The following is a 15,129-nucleotide window of genomic DNA, read 5'->3' on the forward strand; positions in this document are numbered from 1 at the left end:
CAGGATTGGCAGATGGAAAACTAATCGCAAACTGGCGCAAACGGGTTGCTTTAAATTAAGGAGTTTCTTGTGCTGTTTAACAGTGATCATCGTCACCGTGTGAAGACATGCCACTCAGTCAGAAATACCTCCTGTAAATGCAAAGTAGGGAGCAGTTATAAGATTTTGCTTTATAGTTCCTTTATATCTTTAGTTTATAGTATTTATTAGTAGGCACTTAAATGTACTAAATGTCTCTTTTAAGTTTGGAGAACTCAAAGAGACTGTTGTACAACAGAAGTTACAGCTTGCATCACTGTGTTTTAGCCAGCATTTCAACATTACTACTTTGCATTATTATCAACAGCTCAGGACTGCTAGTCATGGTTAGAATTTTGAGTCCTGTTCAAATCAGTTGTATAGTTGTGGCAACGAAAACAAAGAGATATGTAGATGGTTCACCATTTTTGCCTTAAGAAACAACCTTATGTCAGCTCTGACTGGGTTTACAGATTTTATCTTCCTCTTTCTGACAGTGTGACAGCAGATCTCTTCTCTGCCTGCTAAGATGAGACAGACGTTTTCTACATTGTCAGACATGTTTGTGAAAAACGTCCTCTGGGTTCTTGACCTGGTTTTATTCTTCTTGACCGTTCTGATATCACAGCCCCGTAACAGTGTGTTAATTTTGGAAATTTCTATTGTAGTGATGATTAAAAAATGAAATACTTTAGTGCTGCTCTAATGGAGATGTCTAGAGGAGACAGGTGTTAAAGGACAGAAAGGGGGAATATGACAAAATCAATGACACCTTTCCCATTGCACTCCTTATTTCTTATTTCCTCATGTCCTAGTTTTCAGTCAGCCCCTGAGGCACTCATTTGCCCCTCGCCTACTTTTCCTGTTCTCTTCCTCTCTCTGTATAGATTTCCCTCTCTCTCTTGTCCTTCCTCCTCTTTTTGACATATTTTGGCATCGTCTGCATTCAAACTTTGGACAAAAGAGGGCATAAAAAAAAGAGACAGATGGAGAGACGAAAGCAGGAGGAGTAGGAGACAGATGGAGGGAGAGCGAGAAGATGGGAGGAGGAAAGAGCAATCGCTCTTGTTTCTTGCTGCAGGGCCATCCTATTTCATCTTATTATACAACTGATTTTCATTTTACATAAGGATAACTGTGGCTCCCGACACTAAACCTAAGCTGCATCTCAGGCCCATCCTCTAACGCCTGGCTGCTGCTGCCTGGATCCTGCTTTGTCATGCTGCTGCTGTTTTGTTATGTTGACAGTACGGCTGAGATGGTTAGTTAGTTACAGTGTGTGTTGTCGCAGCAGAGCATGCACAACCGCAGTATTGCAGTGATATGAGCTTTCATTACTGTAATCCCCATCATTTTTCTATTCTGGACCAGACGTTCACTTATCTCCATCAGCAATTGGGAAACATCACTGGTAAAGAACTTTTTTTGTAAACATAACTTCTCCTAATCTGGTCGCTAAATCGCTGCCCACATTTGAATTTTTTATTTTTCAGTTATTCTTATATTCTCATATATTTTTCCTTTTAGCCAATCAGAGCTTTGTACATGCGAATTAAGAATGAGGATGTAATCGTCCTGTGCCAAAGCCAGAAAAACAGTGCCAGAAAAACTGCCACGAAAACATAGCTATACAGGTTGCTGTAAGTGGATGTACAAAAATAATAAATCATGAATCAGCTGGGGTTTTTTTTTTTTGATCAAATTGAAAAACAGTAATTTAATTGTTCCATGTCCACTGAAAACGATGTCAACCTGACAGATACGTCCGTAAGTACTAATTGGGTAGGGGTATATTTTTTGGATCAGCAAAAAATTAAGGTTAGGGTTAAGTCTAATTTGCTACTTTGGATCTGATGAAGTCGCCCCTTTTTGTCTGTAGTCTCTGATTGGTTACACGTCACAAGTATTAGCCTATCAACACTGAAGGCTGCTGTGCCACAGATGGGCAAAGAGACCAAGCAGAGCTGTGTGGCGAAGGGAAGGCAGCAGATCTCACTGAAGCTGAAATAAACATCACAATCTTATGATCCATTTCTATGACGACAAGCAAGCCCAGTGTCCCAGTTACACCACTAGAAATGACCTAAATCATAGCCTACGGGATTTCGCTCAATGCAGGCGAAAGCGGCGGACTTTAAATCAGTCGCGCTCCCCTAACTCAATTACTGCGCTACATCAGAGTTAAACATAGCATGCATTTGTCTTTTCACTGCAACTCAACATTTATGGAATGATTTCTTTAAAAAGTAGCAGCGGCAGTAACAGATTTTCACACTATAATGGTAAAACTTTGCAACGAATCCCCAGTTCACCTGCGTGCTGAACCACGTGTCTTATCTCCCCCTCTTCCTGTTTACCTCTCTCAAATAAAGGCCTGCATTAATTGTTGGACTAATTTTTGATTGTCAGCGGATTCGTTTGAAATATTGCAGGGAGGACTGGTAAAAGACTAAGAAGAAGACTAAAAATAATGCAATTGTGATGGGAGGTTGTTCATGTGACAGGCTGTTACTACTGGTTGGACTTTTTTTGGTATACTAATGTCACATCCAGGTTCTCCGTTTTTGTTTTTGCCTTTTCCTTTTTTATCTTAGTTCGTGGGGAAGTAAACTGTCAATTCTTTATTTGTTTCACCTAATTCCTGTCTCACTGCCCACCCTCTCTCCTGCAGTGAGACTCCATGACAGCATTTCAGAGGAAGGCTTTCATTACCTAGTCTTTGACCTGTGAGTATATTCTGTTCACACACTGACATTTTATCCATGCATGTCACAGCTATTAGTTTGTGTGTATGGTAACAACTTCTCTCTCTTGTCTCCCTGTCTCTGTCGTTCTCCCTTTGCTCCTCCTCTTCTTCGGTCTTTCCCTCCCAGGGTGACGGGAGGAGAGCTATTTGAAGACATTGTAGCCAGGGAATACTACAGTGAGGCTGACGCTAGGTAAGTGCCTCATATGAAGCTGCTCTGAACATATGCACACACACTCTGATGCAAACATACAGCACCTTTAAATATATGAATACTCACTCTCACACACAGTTTGAACGCACAGCCGAAAATAATTGTTTTTCTATGTGTATTATTGCAAATTGAATGTCTTTGGGGTTCAGGCTGTTGATCAGACAAAACAAGCAAGTGGAAGACGTTACCTTGGCTTCTGTGAAATTGTATTGAACATTTTACCCTTTTTTTGCTGTGTAACATTTTGTTCACATTGTGACATTTAAGTTTTTCTCTCCTTCTCAGAGTTACCCTACTTATTTTTATTTTTTTAACCTGTGGCAGCTTATGAAGTCAGTTGTACTATTGAATTAGGGGTCTTTGTTCACGCACACGTGTGGGGCACAAACGCATGCGCACACACACAGGCTACATGGATGCCTCTCTTGCTGGGCCCGACCTTTGACCCATTAACCTTTCTAGAGACGTGACATGAACACGAGCCTCAAATTGTGGGATCACGGAGCCTGACACTACAGTCAATGCGTAGGACAGTAATAAGGTGGTTGGGTACTGGCTTGTAGGAAAATTTCACAAGCCAACACACTCACCAGGCTAGTGTGAAAACATGCTCACCAGCCTGAATTGAGAAGTAATGGTATTAGTAACAGCTGAATTGACGCCCCCATTATTAAAATTGCTACTAGGATAGAGATTTATTGACCGTGTGGTGCACGGCCTCCCACACAAGTTCCTTAGTATTGATTGTTTAAACTACAGTACCTTGATTATGTCTTTGAAAAATAATGGTGAATGTATAGTTTGTTATGCAAGTTAGCCTTAAGGTGAACCTTATTTATGTTTTTACTTTTGCTGCTTTTATAATTTTTATTATCAATTAATCTACTGATTATTTTCTCTGTTAATTGTTTGGTATAACTGAGATATTCAGTTTACAGTGATTTAAAATTTGAGAAGCTGTGACAAGAAGCTGTTTGGAAACGAATAAGCTGTTATCAGAATAGTTGCTCTACATGCTACATTTATAGGGTTTATTTTTTCATCCTAGTATTTATATAAACACGTATGTATTGCCTGAAGTTCGTATTTCAGCCCTTCAATAATGTAGACGGAATCAAAATCGGAATGAGTTTTATTCCAGGTACATTTTCACATATGAGGAATTTGCCTTGGTATGTATTGGTGCTTAACAGTACACATAAATATGGAAAAAATAAAGAGATCAGGATAATTAACAAGGAATGTGCAACATTCACAACATGAGCGAGACAGCGTTTTGTCAATCCAACATTTAAACAAACCCACAATATACAATAGTTCTAGTTTTGTTATTAATCGTATAGTGAACAAGAATGGTGTCAGGTTTGTCTTGTTGATATACATCGCTTTATTTAATGAGTATATGGGGGGTTGGTGGGGTAATAAAGGGCAGTGACTGACACATCTTTCTCTGTTTGTCCTATTTTCCCCTCTCTCTCTGTAGTCATTGCATTAGTCAGATCTTGGAGAGTGTCAATCATATCCACCAGCATGATATTGTGCACAGAGACCTCAAGGTGAGTGGCTGCCCGTTGCCGTGACAACCACACACTGACACGCACGCACACACACCTCTGCTCGTGGCCATGGCAACACACAGATGGCGCTCAGTTTCTCTCTCTGCATTTCTGCTTTTATCCCATTTTATTTCTCCCCTGCGTCTCTCTCCCATTCATTGTTTTTACCCTCTTATTTGTCTGATCAGTCAGCTTGTCTGTCTCTGGCCAGAAGTGTGTGTGTGTGTGTGTGTGTGTTCGTGTTGAACACAGAGATGGTGAGTCATGATCACGTGGAGGGGTTGGTCTCTCACCTATGGCAAGGAAGAGACAAGGACTCAAACAGCGCAAACGCACGCACACAGAGTTGTTGCGGAGGGGGTCTATTATGAGAGAGGAGGTGAAGGCATAAATAAACCTTGCGAGTTGCCAGGGCAACCTATGTGACATCACACCACCCGTGGCGCAGCGGGGGGCGGGACTTGAGTTGTCCCAAATTGCTGATAGGCTCAAATGCAAAGAGTAGAGGAAGAGGGCTCTTCTGCCACCTCCAGTTTTCTGCTTAACCCAGTTTAAGGTGATGATGATAATCCTGGTAATAATATGTATTGAATTATACCATTTCAATACTGCAAGGCGTGGAAAAACAACCTCAAGGGATGTCTCAGATGTGTGGGCAGCTTTTGTGTGTGTGCACGCTCTGTGTCGGAGAATAACGCTATTACCTCGAGCGCTGCTTGTCTGATTTGTTGGACATTTATTCTGAGTGGGCTTTTACTGCGGCCATTTATGTCCTACTGCCCAAACAACGGCCATTTAGAATACTGCCACACACGCTGCCTCTCACTAAGTACACTTTCCATTTAGCATCCAGTCTGCAGCGCTGCTTAAATGACTCCCGAGTGGTTTCTATGGCTACGAACGTATGCCCATATAAGGCGTCGCGGAGATTCTCAACCACCCATCCTCTCTCTACATACTTCGGTTTTCCATCGCTTTCTCACACCTTTACCTCAACCCCCACACGAGCTCTGTCGAATACATCAAATATGAATATTTCTAAGCAAGAGATTTACTGAAGAGTGCCTGTCACTATCTGTCTCTCACTGTCTTGATCTCTTGTCCTACATTCTGCTTCACTGTGTGTATGTGTCTGTCTCTCAGCCTGAGAACCTGTTGTTGGCCAGTAAGATGAAGGGAGCAGCAGTGAAGCTGGCAGACTTTGGCCTTGCTATTGAAGTGCAGGGAGACCAACAGGCTTGGTTTGGTAAGAAAACACAAACAGTGACACACACATCAAATGTGCTGGATCTGATCTGTCATTCTGTCTCTGTGTTTAGCACTCGATTTTTATATGCTTAAACATACGAATGACTGCTGAATAGTCCCTCATTCATACAGATGATCTGTATAGATGCTGTCCACTTGGAAGCCAAAGAACATTTGTGTGAGCACTGCTTAAGAGGCTCACAAACCCTTTCCAGTTCATGCTTAGGCCATTGTGTCTTGGCTAACAGCCGAGTCGCTAGCATTTGGCTGACTCTCCAGCAGGGGACGAGATGATTAACGGGTATTTGCTTGTGACTCTACACTGTCATAATCTGGTCTTGCATTGGAGTCCAACAGGTCACTATCATCCGAACCATTCACATAACTGCACAAAAATACCAAAATTTTAATAAAAGGCATCAGTTAATTGTATCCTCTGGTTTGTCTGCCGGGCAGGGTTTGCGGGCACCCCTGGCTATCTCTCCCCTGAAGTCCTGAGGAAGGACCCCTACGGCAAGCCTGTGGACATATGGGCTTGTGGTGAGTCTTGAGCCTCAGTTTCGGGCAATAAACCTGTTGCAATCGGCTTGTTACTCTTCAGTGGTGGGAAACAAACACCAGTGGTTTTTTTTGTATTTAATTTACTATATTCTTTTGCTTCTGCTGTGTGCATTTTACTGTCAAGTACATTGGGTTTACTTGTAATGAATTGTGCTGTAGAAATAAATAGCTCAATCTCTTTTTCTCACTTTGTTTTTCTGTCAGGTGTTATTCTCTATATCTTGTTAGTGGGATATCCTCCATTCTGGGATGAAGATCAACACAAACTTTATCAGCAGATCAAAGCTGGAGCATATGATGTAAGTGTGTGTGTGTGGTGTATATTTGTGAAGGGTGCAGTGCAGGGGTTTGCTAAGCAGTTTCTGAATGTTTAATAGTGTCCAATTGAGAGCTAGTCCAAAGCTATTGATCCTATCAGTGCCTCCCTGACGCATTGCAGAGGGGTGTGTGTGAAAGAGAGACTGTGTGAGAGAGACAGAGTCAGAGAAGGGGTATCCTTCTTTCTCAGTCTCTGAATAATCAAGTCACATTGCAGTTTCCAGAAAGACTGGGGCAGCCTGTTTGTAGGGAATGTACTCTTAATAAAAGGACCTGGAACAGAAGCATGTGTTCTGTTAATCCAAAAAGAAAATTTGCTGTTTTGTTCTCATATTGGCCTAATTTTGACAAATCAACTCAAGGCCTGGTGCCCAGATGGTGTGGATTAGGCAGAAACATGCAAAAGCAGACTCCCAACCAGTCCTTCAGGAAACATGTATTGTTTCCAATTCACTTTACTTCCCTTCTTTCCAATTAGCTATTCAACTTATTTCTCATATTTTCTCAGTTCCCATCCCCAGAGTGGGACACAGTGACTCCAGAGGCAAAGAACCTGATCAACCAGATGTTGACCATTAACCCGGCCAAGAGAATCACTGCCGAACAGGCCCTCAAACACCCCTGGGTCTGCGTAAGTATTCACTCCCTTACCTAACACACCTAATAAAATCATTGGAATTGCACAGGATGGCACAAACAGGTGTGCATAAGTGGATCTGGACATGAAATATAATCCCACAACACTACCTAGAGGGTGACTATATTATAACCCTCAAATAACTACAATTCTGTTCAAATAGATTTACACAAACAGAGTTGGTAATGTGTTTAATTCTTGTTTTGACCTCTTGCAGCACCGTTCTACAGTGGCTTCCATGATGCACAGACAGGAAACTGTCGAGTGTCTCCGCAAGTTCAATGCTCGCCGAAAACTCAAGGTACTCATCATAAATTTGGATTTGCCACTTTTCTGCTTATAGACTTTCTTTGATTATGTACCAATTCTATAAATTTGGTTATACCTTCCTTTTCTCGTATAGGAATTAGTCTCCCTACTTATCCTTTGGCCACCATACAACTCTGTTATGATCGTGTTGAATAAAACCATACAGAGTCTGTGCAGGCCTTTAATGCATATATTGCAGTGACTTTTGCACCTGATTATTAGTTATGTTATGTGAGCTTCATACTTTATAGTTGACAAGCAGCCCTAAACACTTATGTAGTTAGAATTGTAAAGTAGTGTTCTGTCATGATTGAAATATTAAGCTTTATAATATATGTTAGTGTTAGAGCTATCGAACCTTAGTACCTTTTTATGGTACCATAGCATTGAGTAACAACAACAGTCAAGTACTGAAAGCTGATAGTGAATGTATTGTCAATTCTTTGATCTGTCAGTTCCTGATTCCTGAACAAAAATGTTACCAGTTTTAGACTATTTTAAGAAATTTACTCGAATAAATGTCCTTGACAACTTCTGTCTAATAAAAAATGATTTTGTAGAATAGAAGAATATATTTATACTTCTCAAAATAAGCTTTGGAATGGGCACAGAAACTTTGGTATTGTATAGCAGCAGTATTGAAACATTTCAAACGATACCCAACTCTAGTTTGCATTCACAGCCGTACATGCAAACTAATGGATCAAGTAGCAGTTGTTCTTTTTTTCCCCTACATCATTTAAATTCATTTGCATAGAAGAATATGTTATGGGACTTGGAGATTTGAAGACTTACAGTTAAAGGTGCACCTCCCCACCACGATACATAGTGTTTTAATAATTAGGTACTGTTTCATGGAGAACACACAGTCAGCCTTGACTGGATTTTAGCTGTTGAAAATAACTGCACTGTGATGAAGGGTGATGAGTCCAGAAGAAAAACTGAAATCCTATATAAATACATAAAACTCCTTGCACTCGTATACCTCCTTCACTTCTCTCTCCTCCTTCCTTTCCTCCTCCAGGGAGCCATTCTCACCACCATGCTGGTGTCCAGAAACTTCTCAGGTGGGTGTGCCCTTTGCCCTCAGCCTCCCACGCTGCACATGCAGAGGGAGAGGAGGAAGGAGAGAGGATGGAGTCCTCTGCACCTCTTTTAACCCCCTCAGCACACACACATACACACACTGTCACCCACACATTCTCAAAATAACAATATGTTTTTGTGTTTGCACAGGAGTTTGCTTGCTTACAACATAAAAACTGATTTTAAACATGAAGTTCCTTCAAGTCATGGTAGAAATAATGTATTGATAATGATGGATTATTATGAGAGCATTGCATCCTGATAATGTGAGCAGTCTAAAATGTGATATTCTGTCATATACCAGATTACATGTGGGCGCCAGTTACGTCCTTGTCTGTGCTAATGTATCTCTCCTTATGTGTATGTGTGTGTCTGTTTGAGTGTGTCCCTCTTTTCTGCTGCCCATGGAGCGTTGTATGCATGTGTGAGAGAGGGAAGCCTCGACTTTTATGACTTTTTTTTTTTTTATGTTAGGAGCAAGTGTGGTGTTATAAAAACAGGTGACCGCTAAGATTCTGTGTTTTTTATCTCAGTCTACTGAGAGTGACTAGCTTTCGTTGAAGCCTTGTTCTCAGCCTCAAAGTAATTGGTCAGTCGATGGCTAATGATTTCAACCCTGGGCCTAGGAAACCACGGGGGTGCACTTCTTTGCTTTAGCCCATTTCTATCAAAGCTTGTGATGTGTCTGGGCTGTAGCCAGCACACCCTGTAGCTTTCTAGGCCCATGAATGAACAGCGTGAGATAGATCTGCCTAATTTGCACAGCCCCTCCCAACTGTAGCATTTCTGTCCAATAGTGGGCCGGCAGCATACCAACTCTGCTGCTGCCGCCTCCTCCACGGCCTCACTGGCTCAGGAAGGTACGTCCCAGAGACACGCCCATCCACTTCCTCTCCACACACTGTTACTTCTTTGGTTCATAGTACAGAGTGGGACCTTATTACCACCCTCAAACTCCTGCATGCAGCCTCTGTCAGCATCTTCACCAACATTCGCACACACATGCATGCATACTCACATGTTCATTTAGGGTCTTATGGATGTGTGTTGTCTTTGCTATAATGCAAAGATATCACATTTAAAGCATACAGTCATGTACGTCAGCATCACTTAATGGTAATTGATTCAGTCCAAAGTGCACTCCAAATTGCTTTTTACATTTACACCTCACCACCACTCAGCCTCAGTTTTGCAACACCCATTTCAGCTCCCAAACTAGTTAAGTCATTACTTCTAGCAAGCTCCATCCTGACTTCCAGCTGACCCCAAACGCACCTGTGCTCTCCCCCCAGCCAGGGCTGTGAGGATGGGCACAGGGCGCACTGGGGCAGGGGATGAGGAGGGGCCTGTATCCTCGGGGCGGGAACTGACACTGCAGGGGGCCGGCAAGAGCTGGGTTGGCGTGCTGCCATCGTCTGACCTGGGTCTGGTGGGGGGAGGGGGGAAAAGCGGATGTTGAGGAGCTGGGGGAGAGGTTTAGACTGAGATGGATGGGAGTGCTGCCTTTGGTGCTGCTGCCGGAGCCAACTGTTGAAAACAACATCTTTGTGCTGGCTTCCTGATGAATCCCTAGAGGTTAAAGGCATCCCATGTCTCATCTCCCCCACCTCTGGTCTGTTTTAGTACTTTCAAATCTCAGTGCCCTCTCAAAGGAATGCCACAAGCCAACGTAGCAGCAGACCTGCCACCACATTTGTCAAGTACCTAGTGGACACAGATAGATTCCTTTATTTTGAAAGTACTAAAACCAGGCTATGCTCTCATCCTGCTGGGTGGTGGCGGGTGGTGAAGGTCGGCGATTCCGATGGTGGCTCCATGGATTGAGTACATTAGAAACAGACAGTGTGGAGCAGACTGGATTTTCTGTCACCTTTTCAGACTCGAGAATCTTCTTTGCCCTACAGTGTACATAAATATCTCCATAGGTAACTAGGATCTGTGAGTAGGTAGGATAAAGGTAAAATGTGAAAGGGGAGATGACCTCTGTTACTCCTGGAATGTGTGATTGGTGCGCTGAGATTTGGGGTGTTTGTGGTGGTTTGATTGTCAGCTAGAGCCCTCCGAATGCGGGCTTCCTCGCTGAGACTGGACCAAGTTGCCCGTTTGTAAGTTTTTTGTTAATACCATGTGTGACATCATCACTCCAGATGGGACTCCTCAGCTCTCCTCCTTTTTAATCGGCCAACTCTATTTTCTTTTTTTGGCTTTTGGTCCTCTGATGATGTCACTCATCACTGCAAAATCCTGGCACTTTTTACTGTAATTGCTTCCTTGCACATCTCTGTATAGTATGGCTGAGACGAGGCTTGGCAGTTTGCTCATGATGTTCCTTTTTTAATGACACTAGCAAAATGTGACAGAAGTGTGTGTTTGAAGTATTTCTGTATGTTTCTAGAAAGGTGTTTGACTTGCTGCCTTTCGCATGTGGGTGTCCCGTGTGGTTATATCCTGTAAAATGTTCCCGGGAGATACAAGTTCAGATGCTTTCTTATCCATCCTTCCCTCTTCATCATCGAGCTGGAATGTTGCTTGAGTGGTGCAGCGCTCCTACTGTGGGTCATCTTGACTTTACCAAACCTGTCATGTGAAATTGGTGATTATTCTCTTGAGTAGCAGGAGGGAAGGATGTATTTAGAGAGCACAAGAACATGGTGGTCCCATGCTGTCACGATTGGCACACTGATGGCTGATAGAAGATGTAGCTGAATAAAGGGCAGATGTTCACGCTCTGAACAATCAGCTCTCCTTTCCCTAGTTGTGGAATGAAAACTTATTTTTTAAATATTTGTTTTTCTTTGGATGCTGCATGGCGAGGCCAAGATAGAAGCTGCATATCAACGCAACAGCCAAGATTAAGGAGCATGAGTTGTCATTTGATATTGTTTGCTGCTGTTACAGCTGTGCCCCTTATCTTCATTTTCTTGTATTGAAATACTAAGCCCTTCACTTTCAACCCTCCCCTCTCTCCCCCTCTTTCCCCTCTCCCATTTCTTATTGGAAGGTAAGAAACACAAGATTTTTGGAACCTGTGTGTCAGTAGAAAATGAGAGAAAAGGAAACAACAGACAGTTGAGAGCTTTAGACAGAGAGGAAAAGTGACTGGCTCTTAAAGGGAATCAATGATTTACATTAACCTAACTCATCACCGTCAGTCCTGGCGGCAGTTTGAGTCTGACCATCACTCTCTTTTGAGATCTGCTAGGGTCTTCCAGACAGGAAATGGATTGAGGAAGTTTACTTTGCTCTCAGGTTTCTCTTTTATCCCCAGATGACAATGAATGGATTATGATGTTGAATGGGTTTTGCAGAGTGTAGCAACTTGTGTAGCCAAGGAAGAATACCCAAGAAATCCATTAAATGCATGTTATTCCCTGACTTACTTCATAAATGCTCGGGTATTAGGATTCCATAGATGCATAAATTGTAGATCCAGGTTTTTGGTCAAGTTGCACATTTCTATAAAAGCTGAAATGGAACTGCATGAATAATCAGTTTCCTACATGTTCTCTGTTTTTATCCTCCTTTTTTTTTTTTTTTCTTTTTTTTTTTCTTTACAGCATGCAAAAGTTTACTCAACAAGAAGTCAGATTCTGCTAAGGTAAGGTTGTCTGGTCCCCTTTCTGCCCTCCTTTGTTCTGCTACACAATGTCCTGTCTCTCCTCTATTAGCTGACCCCCTTTTTAAAAATCTGTTCTTTTTATCACTGTCTGTCTCTCTCTCTCAAAATCACTTTTTTCCTCCTCGTATTATGCGGAGCAGTATATTTTTCAGACAGTAAAAGACATTTTTCAGAATTAAATTTTTTGGCTCAAATTTCCTGTTTCTATGGGGATTAAGGGATTACAGTTATTTATTTACATATACACCCAGGAAACAGTTCTGCAGTGCATTTTTTTTAATTTGTATCTGGGAGAATGTGATAGTAGTAGCAAGATAGTGATCATAATGTGGTTTTCATCTTCATATAAAACGATATTGGTTTTTGGGAAACAGTTTCCATACACTTTGACTGCATTTGAGCGCCAAGTGTCATCAATGTAAGCACAGAGTCTACCTCCTCATCTTGCTGGAGTCTTGTACTCTGTCAGCTCGGAACAATGTCCGTCTGTCGTGTGCTTGATCCAGGATGTTGATGGAGCAGGTCTCTGTAAAGATGTGGGCAACAGTCTCTTGATTTCGTCCAGACTGATGTTATACCTCAGGGTTTCTCAAACTTCTGTGGCCTGTTTTTAGATCCCAGAATTCCTGTTCCCATTCACAAGTTTGAGAAACTCTGTTTAGCTGCCAATTTTCAGTTCCAGTCAATTATCAGTCAGTTCTTTTTCTGTTTTTTTTTCGTTTGTTTTTTTTTTTCTTTTACCGTCAGTTTCAGTCAGAGGTTTGCTGCTGTCTTTTCCGAGCAGTCTGTCATTCTCTGCCGGTATTAAGCATCTCTCTCCCCCATCCTCCTCCTGCCTACCTCTCTTTCTCCTCTGCCCCAGGGGTCTCTCTGTGCAGTTAAGTGGCGGAGGCATAGAGAGTTAGTGAGGCAGTAAAAAGGATGATCTAGAAGCCATTCTGTGGCACTCACCCTTTCGTTTACCCTGTTAGCTCTCAACAGCCTGGGAGCCTCGGCCAACATTAGCCCCATTCCCTAATGCATCTGTGTGTGCGTGTGTGCGTGCGTGTGTGTGTGCGTGTTAACGTATGTGTTCACTTTGAGTGTTTGCGTTCTCGTCCCAGCCTTCTACCAACAACAGTAAGAACAGTATAGTGAGCGCCATCAATGCCCTGAAAGACACCAACATGGCAACCAACGCCCAGATGGTACAGTAGGCCGCCACAGTATCGGTTCCTGCCTGTTTACCCCCCCACCCCCGTAGTTGCATAGTAGCCCGTTGTGCCTCATCCATCCTCCATCGTCATGGTCACTGCTTGTCATCCTTCATCTACTATCCAGGAGGTGTTACACCGTCTCATTCCCTGCCCCGGCAGTACCCATTCTCTGGCCATCTTACTCCCCAAGGTGCACATGTGTTCCTGAATAAAAGCAAATAAGACACTTTTTGCAATGATTAAACACGCTTTGAATCATTACTTTGAATCTCAGGCTGCACATGTGCACCTTTTTGGATTTCTAAGGCGCATGAACTTGTCTTTAGGATTATATGCCTCTAAAGTCGCAGCACAGAAAACTGATCCAAAGAAGTTTAAAGTCAAGGGCAACTGGACTTGGTGGAAGATACTAGAAGACGTTTCGTGTCGTTAGGACTACCCAAGGATGCAAACCATGGTCATTCAGTCTTGGCCTTGGGTCCTAATGATCATAACGACTGTCGTTACAACAGCCAGGGACACTAACGAACCAGCGGTATCCTGGCAAACAACCCCACTGAGGTTAAATAGCTTAGTTTCCCTCCCAGTCAGTCAGAACTGAAGAAGTCCTTTGGATGAGGGACAAAACGTCTTCTAGTATCTTCAACCAAGTCCAGTTGCCCTTGACTTTAACCTTCTTTGGATAACTATGACCTGGATGACTGAGAATCTTCACAGACACGGAGAATTGAGTCCTGGTTTAGTGAGTCACGGCTGCTGATATGAGTAGAATTTAGTCTTATAGTGTAATGGCCTCTGTGTTAGTCGCTTTTCTCCCATGCTTAACCAGCTGTCCCTTTCTCACTAAAGTCAACAGTGCCTTGCAACCATCTTACTTTGTCATCCAAATTTTTTTTAGCCCATCCAACCATCTTTCTCACCTCTAACCTGTTGGTCTTGCCACCGTTAACATCCCCATTGACATCCTTAACTTACTGCCAAACTTTTAGCGTTGTGCTCTTTTCCAGTTCTAGCATGTTGTGATTTTACTAGCATGCATTACATATTACAACTTGTACTGGTATGGTTACATAAGACACTGTCTGGTGTGGTAAGGTAGTGCTTCTCAACTGGTAGTGTAGGATCCCAAAGTAGGCGATGGGCAGACCTGGGCTGAAATTAATATCAGAATATGAATTAGAATGTTTTAACAATAGGTATGTTACGGCAAATACACAAATCCCATATAAATGTTTAAAGTTCAAAGAGCTGTGTTTAATTTTTATGTATTATATCAGATCAAACTAAGGCTAAAAACAGTTATTGATTAAACGATGAAAAAATAATTTATCTGCAACTATTTTGATTATCGATTAACTAGGAAATAAGCCATCTGTGCTCTGGTTATTTGAGGATTTGCTGCTTGTCTTTCGGACCTTTTGGTTAGATATAACAAGACATTTGAAGATGTCACTTTGGATTGAGAGAAAGTTGTTTTGAAATTGAAATCACAGTTAGTTGCAGCCCTAAATAATATAAATAACATAATTTTAAAAAATTCTTAGCTTTTACATTTTTCTCCATTATTTGATTAATTTAGCTTAAAGAATTTTGTAAAGCGAGATCACAAATACAATTCCAG

General features: G+C 42.1%; 1 protein-coding gene across 10 annotated transcripts in view; it reads left to right on the forward strand.

Moving 5' to 3' along the window:
• The window catches only part of LOC123982601 (calcium/calmodulin-dependent protein kinase type II subunit gamma-like), a 40,157-nt gene that overhangs the window by 14,277 nt on the left and 10,751 nt on the right, over window positions 1-15,129 (forward strand). For 6 of the 10 annotated variants that reach the window (XM_046068228.1, XM_046068229.1, XM_046068230.1 and 3 more), the window contains exons 4-14: window positions 2,690-2,744; window positions 2,892-2,957; window positions 4,462-4,534; window positions 5,678-5,780; window positions 6,239-6,322; window positions 6,548-6,642; window positions 7,170-7,292; window positions 7,516-7,599; window positions 8,632-8,674; window positions 9,491-9,553; window positions 12,251-12,291. In XM_046068228.1, the coding sequence (XP_045924184.1) occupies window positions 2,690-2,744; window positions 2,892-2,957; window positions 4,462-4,534; window positions 5,678-5,780; window positions 6,239-6,322; window positions 6,548-6,642; window positions 7,170-7,292; window positions 7,516-7,599; window positions 8,632-8,674; window positions 9,491-9,553; window positions 12,251-12,291 (830 nt within the window). Of the gene's footprint in view, window positions 1-2,689; window positions 2,745-2,891; window positions 2,958-4,461; window positions 4,535-5,677; window positions 5,781-6,238; window positions 6,323-6,547; window positions 6,643-7,169; window positions 7,293-7,515; window positions 7,600-8,631; window positions 8,675-9,490; window positions 9,554-12,250; window positions 12,292-13,415; window positions 13,500-15,129 lie in introns of all 10 variants that reach the window. The other 4 variants (XM_046068231.1, XM_046068225.1, XM_046068226.1 and 1 more) reach the window with 2 other exon arrangements.

Source organism: Micropterus dolomieu, linkage group LG14 (genome assembly GCF_021292245.1).
Source record: "Micropterus dolomieu isolate WLL.071019.BEF.003 ecotype Adirondacks linkage group LG14, ASM2129224v1, whole genome shotgun sequence".
In the NCBI taxonomy this organism is placed as follows: domain Eukaryota; kingdom Metazoa; phylum Chordata; class Actinopteri; order Centrarchiformes; family Centrarchidae; genus Micropterus; species Micropterus dolomieu.